The sequence below is a fragment of the Aspergillus multicolor genome (genome assembly GCF_047715735.1).
Source record: "Aspergillus multicolor strain CBS 133.54 unplaced genomic scaffold BDW74scaffold_18, whole genome shotgun sequence".
NCBI classification, from domain to species: Eukaryota; Fungi; Ascomycota; class Eurotiomycetes; order Eurotiales; family Aspergillaceae; genus Aspergillus; species Aspergillus multicolor.
Window position 1 is genome coordinate 226,690 of NW_027395969.1, and position 12,819 is coordinate 239,508.

At 51.9% G+C, this 12,819-nt stretch overlaps 5 protein-coding genes across 5 annotated transcripts in view; 2 read left to right on the forward strand and 3 right to left on the reverse strand.

The window, feature by feature from the left end:
* Positions 1-1,895, forward strand: part of BDW74DRAFT_37156 (secretory pathway gdp dissociation inhibitor) — a 2,143-nt gene extending 248 nt beyond the window's left edge. Inside the window, exons 2-7 of the mRNA XM_073732630.1 lie at positions 38-62; positions 114-173; positions 229-256; positions 311-656; positions 702-1,514; positions 1,572-1,895. Coding sequence (XP_073582367.1) covers positions 38-62; positions 114-173; positions 229-256; positions 311-656; positions 702-1,514; positions 1,572-1,660 — 1,361 coding nt within the window. The 3' untranslated portion in view covers positions 1,661-1,895. The remainder of the gene's footprint in view (positions 1-37; positions 63-113; positions 174-228; positions 257-310; positions 657-701; positions 1,515-1,571) is intronic.
* Positions 1,896-1,904: 9 nt separating this feature from the next.
* On the reverse strand, positions 1,905-2,671 carry BDW74DRAFT_155886 (PaaI family thioesterase). Its single transcript, XM_073724917.1, has 2 exons — positions 2,413-2,671; positions 1,905-2,348 (listed from the first exon to the last, which is right to left on the reverse strand). Exons 1-2 carry the CDS (start codon positions 2,530-2,532, stop codon positions 1,932-1,934), a joined length of 537 nt encoding a protein of 178 aa, XP_073582368.1. The 5' UTR covers positions 2,533-2,671; the 3' UTR covers positions 1,905-1,931.
* Positions 2,672-2,962: 291 nt separating this feature from the next.
* Positions 2,963-4,554, reverse strand: BDW74DRAFT_155887 (lytic polysaccharide monooxygenase auxiliary activity family 9 protein). Its single transcript, XM_073724918.1, has one exon. It carries the CDS (start codon positions 3,848-3,850, stop codon positions 3,044-3,046), a length of 807 nt encoding a protein of 268 aa, XP_073582369.1. The 5' UTR covers positions 3,851-4,554; the 3' UTR covers positions 2,963-3,043.
* Positions 4,555-4,743: 189 nt separating this feature from the next.
* BDW74DRAFT_37168 (CDC73 C-terminal domain-containing protein) lies at positions 4,744-6,557 on the forward strand. The gene is made up of 2 exons (XM_073732631.1): positions 4,744-5,471; positions 5,520-6,557. Exons 1-2 carry the CDS (start codon positions 4,815-4,817, stop codon positions 6,255-6,257), a joined length of 1,395 nt encoding a protein of 464 aa, XP_073582370.1. The 5' UTR covers positions 4,744-4,814; the 3' UTR covers positions 6,258-6,557.
* A 615-nt stretch (positions 6,558-7,172) lies between these two features.
* flbA (developmental regulator FlbA) lies at positions 7,173-10,025 on the reverse strand. The gene is made up of 4 exons (XM_073732632.1): positions 9,083-10,025; positions 7,876-9,004; positions 7,637-7,824; positions 7,173-7,584 (listed from the first exon to the last, which is right to left on the reverse strand). The coding sequence occupies exons 1-4, from the start codon at positions 9,746-9,748 to the stop codon at positions 7,435-7,437; spliced, it is 2,133 nt and encodes a 710-aa protein (XP_073582371.1). The 5' UTR covers positions 9,749-10,025; the 3' UTR covers positions 7,173-7,434.
* Positions 10,026-12,819: the final 2,794 nt, after the last annotated feature.

Consider the following 12,819-nt stretch of genomic DNA (forward strand, 5'->3'; position numbering starts at 1 on the left):
CCCCCCCCCCCCCCCCCCCCCCCCCCCCCCCCTTCAGGCCTGACGGAGTGTGTGCTGTCTGGGTAAGATTCTCGCTATACCTCGTCGGATACCCATTACTCATGATTATACAGTGTCCTCAGTGTCAAGGGTAACAAGGTTCTTCACATCGACCGCAACGATCACTACGGAGGGTGAGTTGGCGACCCCGCTTCGCCGCTATGAAATAGCCCGCTAACGCCCAGTCAGCGAAGCTGCTTCCGTGAACATCGAGACAGTAAGTCTGGTTAATCTGTAATATTTCCAAGCTAATCGCTCATGTCTGCTGCAGCTCTTCAAGAAGTACGGCAACGTCAAGCCCGGCGAGGAACCCTGGAAGAAGTATGGCCGCGTCAACGACTGGAACGTGGACTTGGTGCCGAAGCTGCTGATGGCAAATGGCGAGTTGACCAACATCCTCGTCTCGACCGATGTTACCAGATACCTCGAGTTCAAGCAGATCGCCGGTAGTTACGTTCAACAAGGAAAGGGACCCAAGGCGACAGTGGCCAAGGTGCCCTCCGACGCCGGCGAAGCTCTGCGCTCGTCTCTCATGGGCATGTTCGAGAAGCGAAGGGCCAAGAAATTCCTAGAGTGGGTTGGTGAATTCAAACAGGAGGACCCGAGCACTCACCAGGGTATGTATTGCCGACCAAGGCCCTGACGTCGCTAACGCAGTCCAGGCTTGAACATCGCCACGTGCACAATGAAGGAGGTCTACGACAAGTTCTCGCTGGAACCCAACACTCGTGACTTCGTTGGCCACTCGATGGCCCTTTACCAGGATGACGAATACATCGACCGCCAAGGCATGGCCTCCGACGCCATCAACCGCATCCGTCTGTACGTGAACTCGATGGCCCGGTACGGAAAGTCGCCCTACATCTACCCTCTTTACGGCCTTGGTGAGCTGCCCCAGGGCTTCGCCCGCCTCTCCGCCATCTACGGAGGTACCTACATGCTCAACACCGATGTCGACGAGGTGCTCTACGACGAGAGCGGAAAGGTCTCCGGCATCAAGGCCACAATGAAGGACCGCGAGGACGGTGGCGAGACGATGAAGTTCGAGACCAAGACCAAGAAAATTATTGCAGACCCATCCTACTTCCCCGGCAAGGTTTCTGTCACTGGCTACCTGCTCAAGGCCATTTGCATTTTGAAGCACCCCATCGACAAGACCGATGGTAGCGACTCGCTCCAACTGATCATTCCCCAGTCTCAGGTTGGACGCAAGCGGGATATCTACATTGCCGTTGTTTCCTCAGCACACAATGTCTGCCCCAAGGGCTACTACATTGCCATCGTCTCGACCATCGCCGAGACAGACGCCAACCACCACCTTGAGCTCGAGCCAGGCTTTGAGCGCCTGGGTGAGATCGAAGAGAAGTTCTTCCCTCCCCCAATTCCTCTCTACCAGCCTCTTGAGGATGGTAAGAAAGACAACATCTTCATTTCCAAGAGTTACGACGCCACATCCCACTTTGAGACGACGACTGGTAAGTTCTCCCACTGCTCAAGATGCAACGGAAAGTGTTCCATACTGACTCGTATAGACGACGTTCGGGACATCTACCGCCGTGCGACTGGCGAGGAGCTTGTCGTTGAGGGTCTCCGCGAAGGTCAGACTCTTGCTGAGGAGTAAATATCTTGAGTTCGTGTGGGAATTATATACTGTCGCTTGGATGCTTTTGAATTGAGCAATAATATCCAAGTCTTTCGTTTTCTTCCATCCGCACCGCTGGACCCCACGCTCTATCTTTACTTTAGACAGCTGCTAGTAGAGCTGGCATCGAAACCAGCTAGTGCTCTTGTAAGATGACAGATCGGTAGACAGAACAGAACAAAAAAAAAAATCCAATACAATCAAAGTCTAAGAGGTATCACAGCAACAATCTCTATCTATCCATATCTCCCTACATCTTAACCTCCGGATCCGTATTCGCCTTCTCATGATCCGACACAACACAAACCTCCTCCCTCCCATCCTCATACACTCTCAGAATCTCCGACCTCATAAGTGCCAACCTCTTCCCCACATTCACAACCTTGCTCACAAGCCGGACCCTCGTCCCCATAGGCACAGGCCGCAGATACGTAACATTCAGATGTCGACTCACACCCCCGAGCTCAAAGAACCCGGGCTTCGAAACACCCAGCAAAATCATCGACGACAGGACGTCGAAAAGCGTTGCCGCACACCCGCCATGCAGGTTCCCCAGGTAGTTGCAGTGCTTGGGCGCGATCGTGAGCTCGAATGCTATTGTTGGCTGGGGGGTCAGAGACGCCGAGTGGAATGTTAGGTTTAGCGAGGAGGTGTCGATGGACCAGATCTGTGCTCTGCAGTCAGTATACTATCTGAAAGAGCTTTGAGAGATGAGTGAGGAGGCATTATACGTTGTCCCCATCGGAGGTTTTGGACATGCGCCGCGCGATGGCGTAGACGTGTTGTTCGAAGTCTGTTAGGGGTCTGTCGGGGAGGTTGAGGGTGCCGCTGGGTTCATTTTTGGATGACATTCTCTCGAGTTTTTCTTGATAATGGCCTTGGTAGGAGTTGAAGTTTATTTTTGCAGCAGAACCAGGGAGGAAGAGGGAATGGTTGACTCCGCGTCTGGGGTCCGGGGAAGTCTTACTGTAAACAGTTGCCGAGGTTGACGGCTTTTCTTAGGCTTTAGACGCTCGAGTTCTTAGCATCTATTCTGACACCTAGTAATATTATCCTAGCTATGATAGTATGGAAAAGATCGCTATTAGTTCAAGGCGAAAAGTATATGAGAGCAAATGGTGAAATGCGACGCCCCCGCCCATAATCTGCATAGATGGGACCGACCCGATCTATAGAACCAGGGCGGAAGTACTTTGCATCCACTATCGCCCTACATTTCAATACGCCCTAGTATGAGCTATGTTACTAGAAATCGCCATGGCGAGCTATGTACATTGAGAAGAAGAAGAAGAAGAAGAAGAAGACAGCACACAAACAGACAGAGAAAGAAGGTCTTGCCGGAGCCATCATAGCCGACCTAGACTACACCGATGTAGCACCCGGGATGACCGCAGTGCCCGATGCAGTAATTGCAGAAGTAGACTGCGCAACCGAGCCCCCGCCTGCAATCAGACTTGGTCCAGGGATGGTATAAGTCAGTGGGTTGTAAATGTCCACCAAGATACCAGGGTCGGTAGAAGTATACAATTCCGTGCCTAAGACACCGTCCGGCTGAGCAGTTCCACTACCCGAAACCAGCAAATTGATGCACTGCATGTAGTTCTGGGCTCCGCCTTCAGTATGCGCACTATGAAGTGCAATGAGCTCATGACGCAGGACATAGTTCCCTGGCGCAATGCTCTCTGGAATCTTCACGAGCCAGGCGCTATCATTGTCTATAAGCTCATCCGTGCCCCAGTAACCAGGGACGGAGGAGTCGTCAATGAGCCCGACCTCGGAGATTTTGAAGAACTCTAGAGTTGTCTTGTCGACGGTCTGGCAGCTGGTGCCACAGTCGGCAAGATAATCGATCACAGGGCCGTGGTGCGTCTCCGGCCATAGCGTCCATTGAAGGTGGATCGTGTCTCCCGCGTTTACTGGAATTGAGCCCTCGCCGTTCGCTGCATCGAGATGGCAGATGATGTCAGGGTCGCTGTATCCGTCTGTGGGGAATCCTCCGCCGGTATTTGGGGTTCCCCAGGAGGCGACCAATGGAATACTACCACCCAAGTATGGGAAGACGTTGATGTCCCATCCTTGACAAGAGACACCGTTGACGATGATGTTGGAGATGTGTCCGTGGCCAAGGACATGGGAAGCGAACAGGCCTGCGAAGAGGATACGTGACATGACTTGTAAAGTGTTTTCACTAGCGAATGACTGAGTTAGACAGAACGTTTGCGTTTATGGGCCTGTTCAGAAGCCCATGTCTCGATTTATACTTCACGCCGTGACACCTTTCCTGGCTTCCCACGGCGCGGATCTTCGCCCATTCTTCACGGACATCCCACCGTCCGATCAGGAGGACCGCGAAGAAGACGGGATAACCTGGTTAGTAGACCTCATGACTGGGCAACTGTAGCTTGGCATATCTCGGGTCACATAAGATGAAACGAGTTGGCTGTGTAGAGCTCAGAGGTCGAACGGCATAGACTCCGAATCGAAACAGGTATGTCCTAGTGCATCAATCGTTCTCCAGTATTCAAGAGGAAGACATTTTGGCCCCATTTTGACGGCGTATGTACGCTGTGTAACAGTTTGAAGACCCTTGAGCTCGCGAGGATTTTATCTGGGTCTCAGTTGCTTCGCATCTTGCTGCGCAGCTCTTGCTTCAATGGACGCACGTAGGGCGCCGACCATCATTGCACTGGTGTAGACCAATCCTAGGTCTCTAATAAGATAAAGCCACCAATAACTCCTAGCCCCAATCCAAATTTTGCTGTCACAAGTCACTTTTCGGCCATCAATGGCATCGCAGCAAGCAGGCTGGATGGAGGCTGGAGGCAGATAAAAGGCTATTCGGTGCCTGATATTTCTGTTAGCAGACTGCGATCGAGCGTAAATACTCTACTCGTCCAATTCCTGTCTTCTGAGCAGTCATGGTAGCCGAAGCAAGAACGATGGACGTGGAGTGAAGAATGAAGTGAAATGGGGGAAGCCGATGCTATGCAGACATGTCACGTGATCTGTGCTTTGTCGAAGGTGAAGCTCGAGTTCAGTGTCACCATCACATCTCCCGACTCCTCCTCTTCGAACCGCCGCTTCGCGAGATCATCCGAGGGTCATCCGGAGTGCCAACCGCCCGCCTTCGACCATGGCTACCGACCCCTCACTCCAGGATCCCCTTCTGGCACTGCGCCGCGCCATTGCGGCCGGCAGCTTGCCCACCGCGACGACTTCCTCCGACCTCTCAGCGGAGAACGCCACTGAGGACCTGGCCAAAGCCACGCATTTATACTTCCAGCACCCCTTACCGCAGTCTCTTGCGCTCAATCTACCCACCCGCTTCATTTCCAGCTCCTCCGGTTCCCCGGTTGACCTCCGCGGTATCTTCTTCGCGTACCAAAAGAAGGACGTCGCAATTCCCGAGTATATCACTTCAGTACAGGAGCTCAACGAGGCACTTAAGAAGAAGGAGCATGGAGAGGGAGTACCGGAAGAGCAGGCGCAAAATCTTACGTTCGTCGAGCGATTGGATCTTATTACATGGTTGGAAGGTGCTTCAGATGAGAGTGAATACATCAAGCCGCTAGAGGGAGCTACGGGCGTCCCCTCGTCAGCGGCTCAGGCTCAGGCATCTGCCAATGTTGCATCTGGTGCGGTGGGTGCATCAGCGCCCAGTGCGGCTCCTGCGGCGGGAGCTGCAGGTGGGAGAGCTGGGAAGGTCATTGACCCCCGACTCCAGGAGATCTACAATGGGGAGCGGAAGATGGGAGACCGCAACAGTGTTTTACGGGGAATCAAGCAAACGGTAAGCGTACTCAATTTAGATCATCGGTCTGTCTAACCACGGTATCAGGACTTCTCGCATGTCCGCAAAGTCGCCGAAACCTTCCTCGGACGAAACCGATCACGAACAGGCCAATACCCCCCCGGCTCAAAGCCCGGAGCGAAACCACACTCCATGATCCCCGCGCCCTCAGCCGGCCTCTCCCAACCCCGCAAGGGCACCTCTAAAACCCAGGACCCCATTATCCTCCTTTCCCCCTCCGCCTCCTCGCTCATCCGCATGTCCAACGTCCGCTCATTCCTCGGGGACGGCGTCTTCGTGCCCCCAGACCACCCAACCCTCGCCATGTCCAGCGGCGCCGCCAGCAACATCCTCTACATCCACCGCCCCCTCGGCATCTCCGACCCCTCCTCATCTTCCTCCCGCGCCATCGGCTCCCAAGGCCACTCCCGCAAACCAACCCGCTTCATCCTCGTCGACAGCACAGCAAACTTCAAGCCAGACTACTGGCAGCGCCTCGTCGCTGTCTTCACGACCGGCCAAACCTGGCAGTTCAAGTCATACAAGTGGTCGTCGCCCCCGGAACTCTTCAAGCACGCCTCCGGCATCTACGTCGGCTGGCGCGGCGAGGATATCCCGCGCGACGTTCGCGGCTGGGGCCGCGGCGTGCGGAGCTTCTCCGTCGAGCGCTGGGACGACAAAGGCGGCGTCAACGGGTCAGGACGCTGGCGGGATCGCGAGGTCGTGGAGGGGATCTGGACGGCTATTGAGGAGGGCATGAAGCTGCGCGGGTGGGGGACTAAGTAGATGACATGACGGGTGGGAATTGGATGGGGTTCTGAAAACTAAACAACTTGCTTCATTTTTCTTCATCGTTTGCTCCATTTGGATTTCTGTACATGGCGTTTTGCGGGCATTGGCGTTCTTACCTACCTTCGTGCCGATCTATGTCTTATCTACGCTTTATTAACTCTGCGTATAACTTACACTACTGCTGCCATGTTGGACGTTAATACTCGCTTCCGGTGAGCAATCGTGACGAGCTCGGAGGAAATAGAAACCATTAGATTAGAACTCAATGCCATTATTGAGACGAGCATATTTGAAATAATCAGATTCCTATCCGCATGCTAATACTCTCTATCCACAGCCAGTTCGGTAAAGATCAACCTTCCATTTACGGATGAACTATGTAACCTTGTGTAGAGAGCAAATGACAAATACATTTTCCGTGACAAATCTAATCCAATAAGCTAGAACGACATTTCCTAATGTTTTTATACTGCATTTCTGTAGGTAGTATGTAGGTCATAGCATATGTGTACAGGATAGCAGGACACCTTCAGGAACAAACAAAAAGGAAATTGAACCCTGAAAATGCAAAACCAAATGCATGTAGATGGCAGAAAATCAGTGCTCGATCCAATGCATGAAGGGTGAACATATGACAAGAGACACATTTACATAATCAGATGTCCCAGAGACAAACAAAGGAAATAAGTAAAAATGAGGAAAAGAAATGAAAATAAAAAAACAGAAGTCTTAGCTTCATGCATATATGAGAAAGGAATAGAGAAAAATAAAAAAGAAACGCCACTCTAATGCTGCTCAACAATTATGTTTTGGGCTCTCCTCTCCGTGTTTTCTATTCTTGGATAGAAATCATGCGAAAAGAATAGGGAAAGAGGTGGATATAACGGATAACAGAAAAGCTTAGCAAGATCTCGGCCCAGGTGTCTCTATCAACGTGATCCGTGGATCATAACATCTTTCATATCTCGTGATGGCTTGCAAAAGCTCGTCGGGGAAATCGGTATCGTGTATCGAGGGTGATTATATATAGGAAACAATGTGGAGGGCGTTCATATCACAGACGTGGAATGGAGAAATAGAAACGTATCGCGTGGGACATGCTCGTGCGTGATAGTGATATCGATGGATCGAATACGATGGGCGTAGCCATCACGTTTGTCGATATTTACTGTCATGAGCGTTGCGAGCGGCTCATGGATCGTTCTGGGACATTTCCAGGCGTAGGCGAGTAAGATCTCCCACCACCAATCAAATCGTCAACGTCGTGCTCCTGAAGAATGGCAGAGTATTTCGGGTCGCGCAGGAATTTGGGGACAGAATCCTAATACAAATTAGCTATTAAACAGGAATAAACAGAATACGGTGCCACTCACGCTCGACATCAGCTTGAAAACTGATGTTTGCGCCATCTCAAACAGCTGCACTACTTCCTGAAGACTCTTGAGCATTGATTCGTCGTCTCCTACTGCTTTGGTCATGCGACTGGCCAGGCTGTTGCGGAGCGCGTGGTCAATGTTAAGCTCGCAAGGAGATCCAGGCGCTAAGAAAGCGTTGTAAAGGCCTGTATAATGTCAAGAAAAAAATCATCGATTTCGCCGACGGCAGGACTTACCGTATGCTGCCGCAAGTGTTTCCCGTACAGCGTCAGGCTTCTTGAAATGGCCAATCTTGTCAAACTTGTGATATTGTGTAGTGAACTCAGAAACGTCAATGTAAAACGACAAGTTCTCTTCACAGAGCGAAAAGCGGAGGAATTCGCGGAAAAGCAGGCGCAACGCAGGGTCCTGTAAGATGTGGTTCAGGCGCGCATTGTTAGAGTCTCTGGGAATGCCGCGGCTGTCGTAAGTCGTCGTGTCGCGGGGCTTGTCGCGAGCGAGCCAGCCGCATACTCGTTGACCGCGCTCGGTGATGGCGTAGATCGCGTTTTTGGAGGGTTGGAAAGCAACCAACGAGTTTTCCATCTGAGGAATTGACCGGTCTTCTTGGAGGACGGTGATCAATCCATACTTGACGAAAAGCTCCGCAATGAGAACCGTTTCCCGAGGCTCAATCGTTGTTGAACAGTCCATCAACCAGTCAACTGCACCCTTTCCAGTAAAGGTGTTGGCGCAGATTTTGTCGCCAACTTTGCGCTCCCGAGCCATTTTGACACCAACTAAGCCATTCGAATAGTCGCTGAGAGAGTCCGAATCTGAGCTAGAAACACTGCTCTTCACATTGGGCCCGTCCTGTCCAGCAAATCGGCGGAAGATGACCTCAATTGTTGCTCGATCGTGGGAAAGCTTGTCCGTTTCGGTATCCCGCTCCAGGTTGACCAGTTGCATTGTGTTACGAGGCGACTCCAGAACATCAATAACGTGGCGCGCCGTGATACCGTTTCGCTGACAAAACCGTTGCAGAATGTTGATACCTTTAGGAGTAAGCTGATACAAAGCGCCCTTTAGTGGGAACGTGTGCGTATATTTGCCGTCCACCGATTCAATGAAGCGAGCATCCACAAATCGCTGACATACTGAGCGAGCCATTTCCTTAGCCATGGAGAAGGTGGTTGTTGTGGTCGTGGTTACAATGCGGGAGGGGTCTTTCGGGTCCGGCATCCGGTTCGATTGGGAAAACTTTAGGGAGCCCAGGTTGTTGATGGCTTCCTCTGATGTGAAGGTGTGGTCATATTTCGTGAATCGAACGCGGTGCGAATCCAATTTCAAGCTGACCATGAGAGTAGAGAAGAGGTCCATAAAATCCTACGGGGGAAAAAACCAGTCAGTTATTGTTCCCTAGCACAATCGCTTCGTTCAACAACGCCATTGATTGTGTATTACCTTGGTGAAAGGACGATCATCCTCCGTCATGCGCAGCAGCCTTGACGATGTTTGATGCATTTTGGTGGGAGAAACAGGTCTTCTTTCGGAGATCGGCGGGACGAGTTGGATGGTCTGGCGGCGCCTGTCTACTGCAGAGTTGGGCTGCTCAGTGACCGCTGACAAGGGTTCAAACGGGGCAGAGCTTGATTGCTCGCTACTGCCGCTACCGTCGGACAATGGCGGGGAGAGTGGGACAACGCTTGGTAGTTCGCCGATGCTCAGTTGAGAGGCCTTTCGCGAATGCTTCTGCAGGCTGCCGGACGAGGCGGACTGTCGGAGAGAGGAATTCGTGGTCGATCCAATGGACGAGAGATTGGCGAGAGCGCTAGAAGTCTTTTCTCGAGCAAGAGCAGCAAACGAGCGTCTGTTCCGTCGCGAAATGGAGCCAATAACCGAGCCTGTGAAGCTGGGTGTGGTTGATGTGGCGGGGAAGTCGGAGGAGATGAGGGACGAGGTGGAGGTGAACGACGGGAGGCCAAAGTCGACCGCAGAGGAAGACGAAGGAACAGCGACAACAACAGCGGCGGCGGCGGCAGAAGAAGAAGAGGAGTGAGGCTGATAATCAATGTGAGAAGAGGGAGGGGAGCCTTGGTTGAGGGGAGCGGCAGATATGGAAGTTGGCATTGAAGAGGGCAAGGCCGAGAGTGGGAGGGTAAGTAAAGTAAAAGTAAATGAAATGAGAGAAAAAAAAAAATAATAAAAATAAAAATAAAATACAGTACGGGATGACGAAAATCAGGCTAAAACCAGAGGGGACTGAAAAGGGTAGAAAATTGGGGGAGGGAGGGGGGAAAGGGAGAGTGTGAGTGGGAGTGGGAGTGGGAGAGAGGATCAAAGGGAGAATGGGAAGGGAAGGGAGGTGGAGGTGGATAAGGGAAATGAAACCTTCAGTTCTTCAGGCTTCATGGGACACCAGTCCGCTAGGATCCTCCTCTTCCTAGGCAGTTAGTGTAGGCCCAAAATCTGTCAGCCTTGAGAGTAAGTGATAATCACAATATTCCTTCTATCAGCCCATATTTGAGCAGAAAGTAATATTTATTCCTTCGTTCTCCCTCCAGGGGCACCTTAGCCTCTGAATCTAGCAGAGGGTGAAGAATTCGGCCTGTCATCCCGACCCACCGAGCACGCGGACGGTTTCATGCACCAGCGCAACGTGGGCCAAGAGCAGATGTGGATGGATCGGCCTCTGGCGCGATCAGAGAACCTGGCCTTGCTGCAAGGGTGTTGCTGCTGGCCTGCTGCGGCCATGTACCTTGTCTGAGGTACCGGTACGGCGGAGTCCGTACCTGCCACCGTTAGCAAGCTACCTGGGTATTTTGCTAAGCGCTCGTCGCAATTCATGACTGTCGGAGATCTCGCAAGGCTGCAGACAATCTATACTGAAGAACAACTGAAGAAAATACCCTGGTAACGGGGCTAGACTGGACGCGTGTAATCACAATACCGTAAATTACCCTTATCGGTCGATCAGCAGGAAAAAACTGTTTCCGTTCCTGGGTTCCGTCAGAAACACCGATCCTTTACTCTGCCTCTTCTTTCATCTCTGGGTCGCCCAATTCTTGTCTGATTTCTAACTAAAACTGACAAAGACCTTCTTACTCATATACAGCCCTGGATAGCACTGCAGCAGCAAGCCTCAAAACGTGGTCGCCGCAAACTGCCAAAGCTGTCTAAGCACCTTCCGTTTCCAGTAGCCTCTTTCTCAGCCAGACCCATACACGGAAGAGCCAATCATCGGGCGGTACTGGCGGTTCTTTTCCAGGTCTGGACTAGCGCCTTCACACCCCAGCCCAGCAGCGCAGTTCAAGCAGGATTTGCGTGACAGTCCCTCTTTCCTTCGAGGACCTCCAGCTCCTTGTGATTTTCATTCGTGACTGCGAGATTTGATCGACTGCGCAAGACGGATCTCCGGAGATGATAAACTTATGCGTACGACGTTATTTCCCTTGCTCCGACGATAGCGGCCTTTCTGCCCACGTGGAATTCCACGCTTGGGGCTTGAGAACCCTGACCAATGTGCTACACAATGCTACCAAAGACGCACTTTGTCACGTGAATCAAACGCCTTCTGGATGCAGATCACGACTTGGACATTGTGCTTTCGCGAGTCATGGGCGTTCTAGAAGACTCTTCTGAGAGAGTCAAGAGCCAGATCCCTTGGCTTATACTACTGTACTGACTCGATTTCATATTCTTCTCTCATGATTGCGTCGCTCCTTGTCCTTACCGTGAGACGTGAGTTGCTGATACTGGCAGCGAAATCCAATAATCGACGCTTTCGATACGTCTGATACGATACGCTCAATAATACTCATAGTTCGGGCCACACCAGCGCTAAACCCACCTAGTGGGCTCTAGCGTGGCTGAGCGGCTGGAGGGATCGGACTCCTTGGATAATTCTGACCTTCCCAATTGTTGCCTAGCCGAGATCCATGCGGATCCACGTGGACACACGTGGACTCGTGGAGAGAAGCGACTCTCGCTCGGGCGCCTTGGCTTAGAGTCCGCCGTTTGAAATCGCCGCTTGAGCGGTATCTCGCGCTTTTAGCCCTTGCGATTGGTACGAATTCTCCTCATCAGATGAATCGTCTTTATCGGTCTCCTGTGATTTGCATATTATTGTCATCTTGTGAAAACTGTGGATGCTGCCCCAGACATTGTGAGATAGCAGTGGACTAAATACTCCGGCTATCTCAGTTTCGGCATTTGCTCGGTGCTAGCGCACTTCATCATCAGCTTTGGATCTCAGCGGCAAGATATTCAACAATAAAGTTCCGGTCGTTCAGCGAAGATTACAAGAGCCGCGCGGACCGCGACGAGTCTACTCTTGGGGGACGGAGAGCCGGAGACTGGACTGGAGCATGGCCGCAATTCTTGGATTTGGACGTATCAATTCACCGCATCTTACGGGTGTCACGGCCTACGGAGTACTCGGTCGCACTCCGAGTTCGGCCGCCCCGAGCAAAAGGAAGCTTCTCTCGTACCCTCTCCGCCGGGTAAAAGAGTCAAGACCATACAACTTCCTTCCATGTTCTTCCCCGGCGCTTTCCGTTGGTTCCCTAGAAGCTGAGGCTCAAAGGGACGATCGGAGATTCAGTTCGTCAATTAAGGTTCGACTTAAAGCCATGCAAACAAGCTGCGATGACAAATACACGAGTCATGGCCAATCCAGCCTGAGCGATTCTTGATTCCTTCCTCGGCTTTTGGAGCTCGCTCTGGTGTCCACTCAGTACCGCTCGAACAAGAGCGGTGAGCGTCGGCCGACGTCCAGCGACCCGTTTTATGCTGGTCCACATGCCTTAGAGCATATTCAACAACTTGACAGTAACAGGTGACCTTGCTTCTTTTCAAACAAGCAGCAGGCTTGCTTGCTTTCTGTTTGCTGGGTACGTAAGCTCTTTAACCCATATCCAACGATGGCAGCCAACACACACTTTTTCTGCACAAACCGTAGGGTCTGTCAGGCTTCGTTTGACAAAGATTCGAGGCTAGCTTGGTCCGGACTCCAATTCTCTACCTACTCGCGGTCAGAGCACAACAGTGAGCGCAGAAACTCAAAGCACGACGATCACTGATCGCCACGCTCTTGCACCAAACATTGCATGGGTGCCCTCGTCCTGTATCACCATGACCTGTCGGACTTCGTTGGCAAAGGGCGAGACGTTCGAGACTCTCAGTTTGACATTAAGCTAGAT

Bases quoted from the DNA above. Each gene is read 5' to 3' on its own strand.
- BDW74DRAFT_155887 (XM_073724918.1), bottom strand. From the start codon at position 3,850: ATGTCACGTATCCTCTTCGCAGGCCTGTTCGCTTCCCATGTCCTTGGC.
- BDW74DRAFT_155886 (XM_073724917.1), bottom strand. From the start codon at position 2,532: ATGTCATCCAAAAATGAACCCAGCGGCACCCTCAACCTCCCCGACAGA. The intron at 2,349-2,412 runs GTATAATGCCTC...TGCAGAGCACAG, and splicing joins AAACCTCCGATGGGGACAAC to ATCTGGTCCATCGACACCTC.
- flbA (XM_073732632.1), bottom strand. From the start codon at position 9,748: ATGCCAACTTCCATATCTGCCGCTCCCCTCAACCAAGGCTCCCCTCCC. The intron at 7,825-7,875 runs GTAAGTCCTGCC...GACATTATACAG, and splicing joins AACACTTGCGGCAGCATACG to GCCTTTACAACGCTTTCTTA. The intron at 7,585-7,636 runs GTGAGTGGCACC...AATTTGTATTAG, and splicing joins TTTTCAAGCTGATGTCGAGC to GATTCTGTCCCCAAATTCCT.
- BDW74DRAFT_37168 (XM_073732631.1), top strand. From the start codon at position 4,815: ATGGCTACCGACCCCTCACTCCAGGATCCCCTTCTGGCACTGCGCCGC. The intron at 5,472-5,519 runs GTAAGCGTACTC...CCACGGTATCAG, and splicing joins TACGGGGAATCAAGCAAACG to GACTTCTCGCATGTCCGCAA.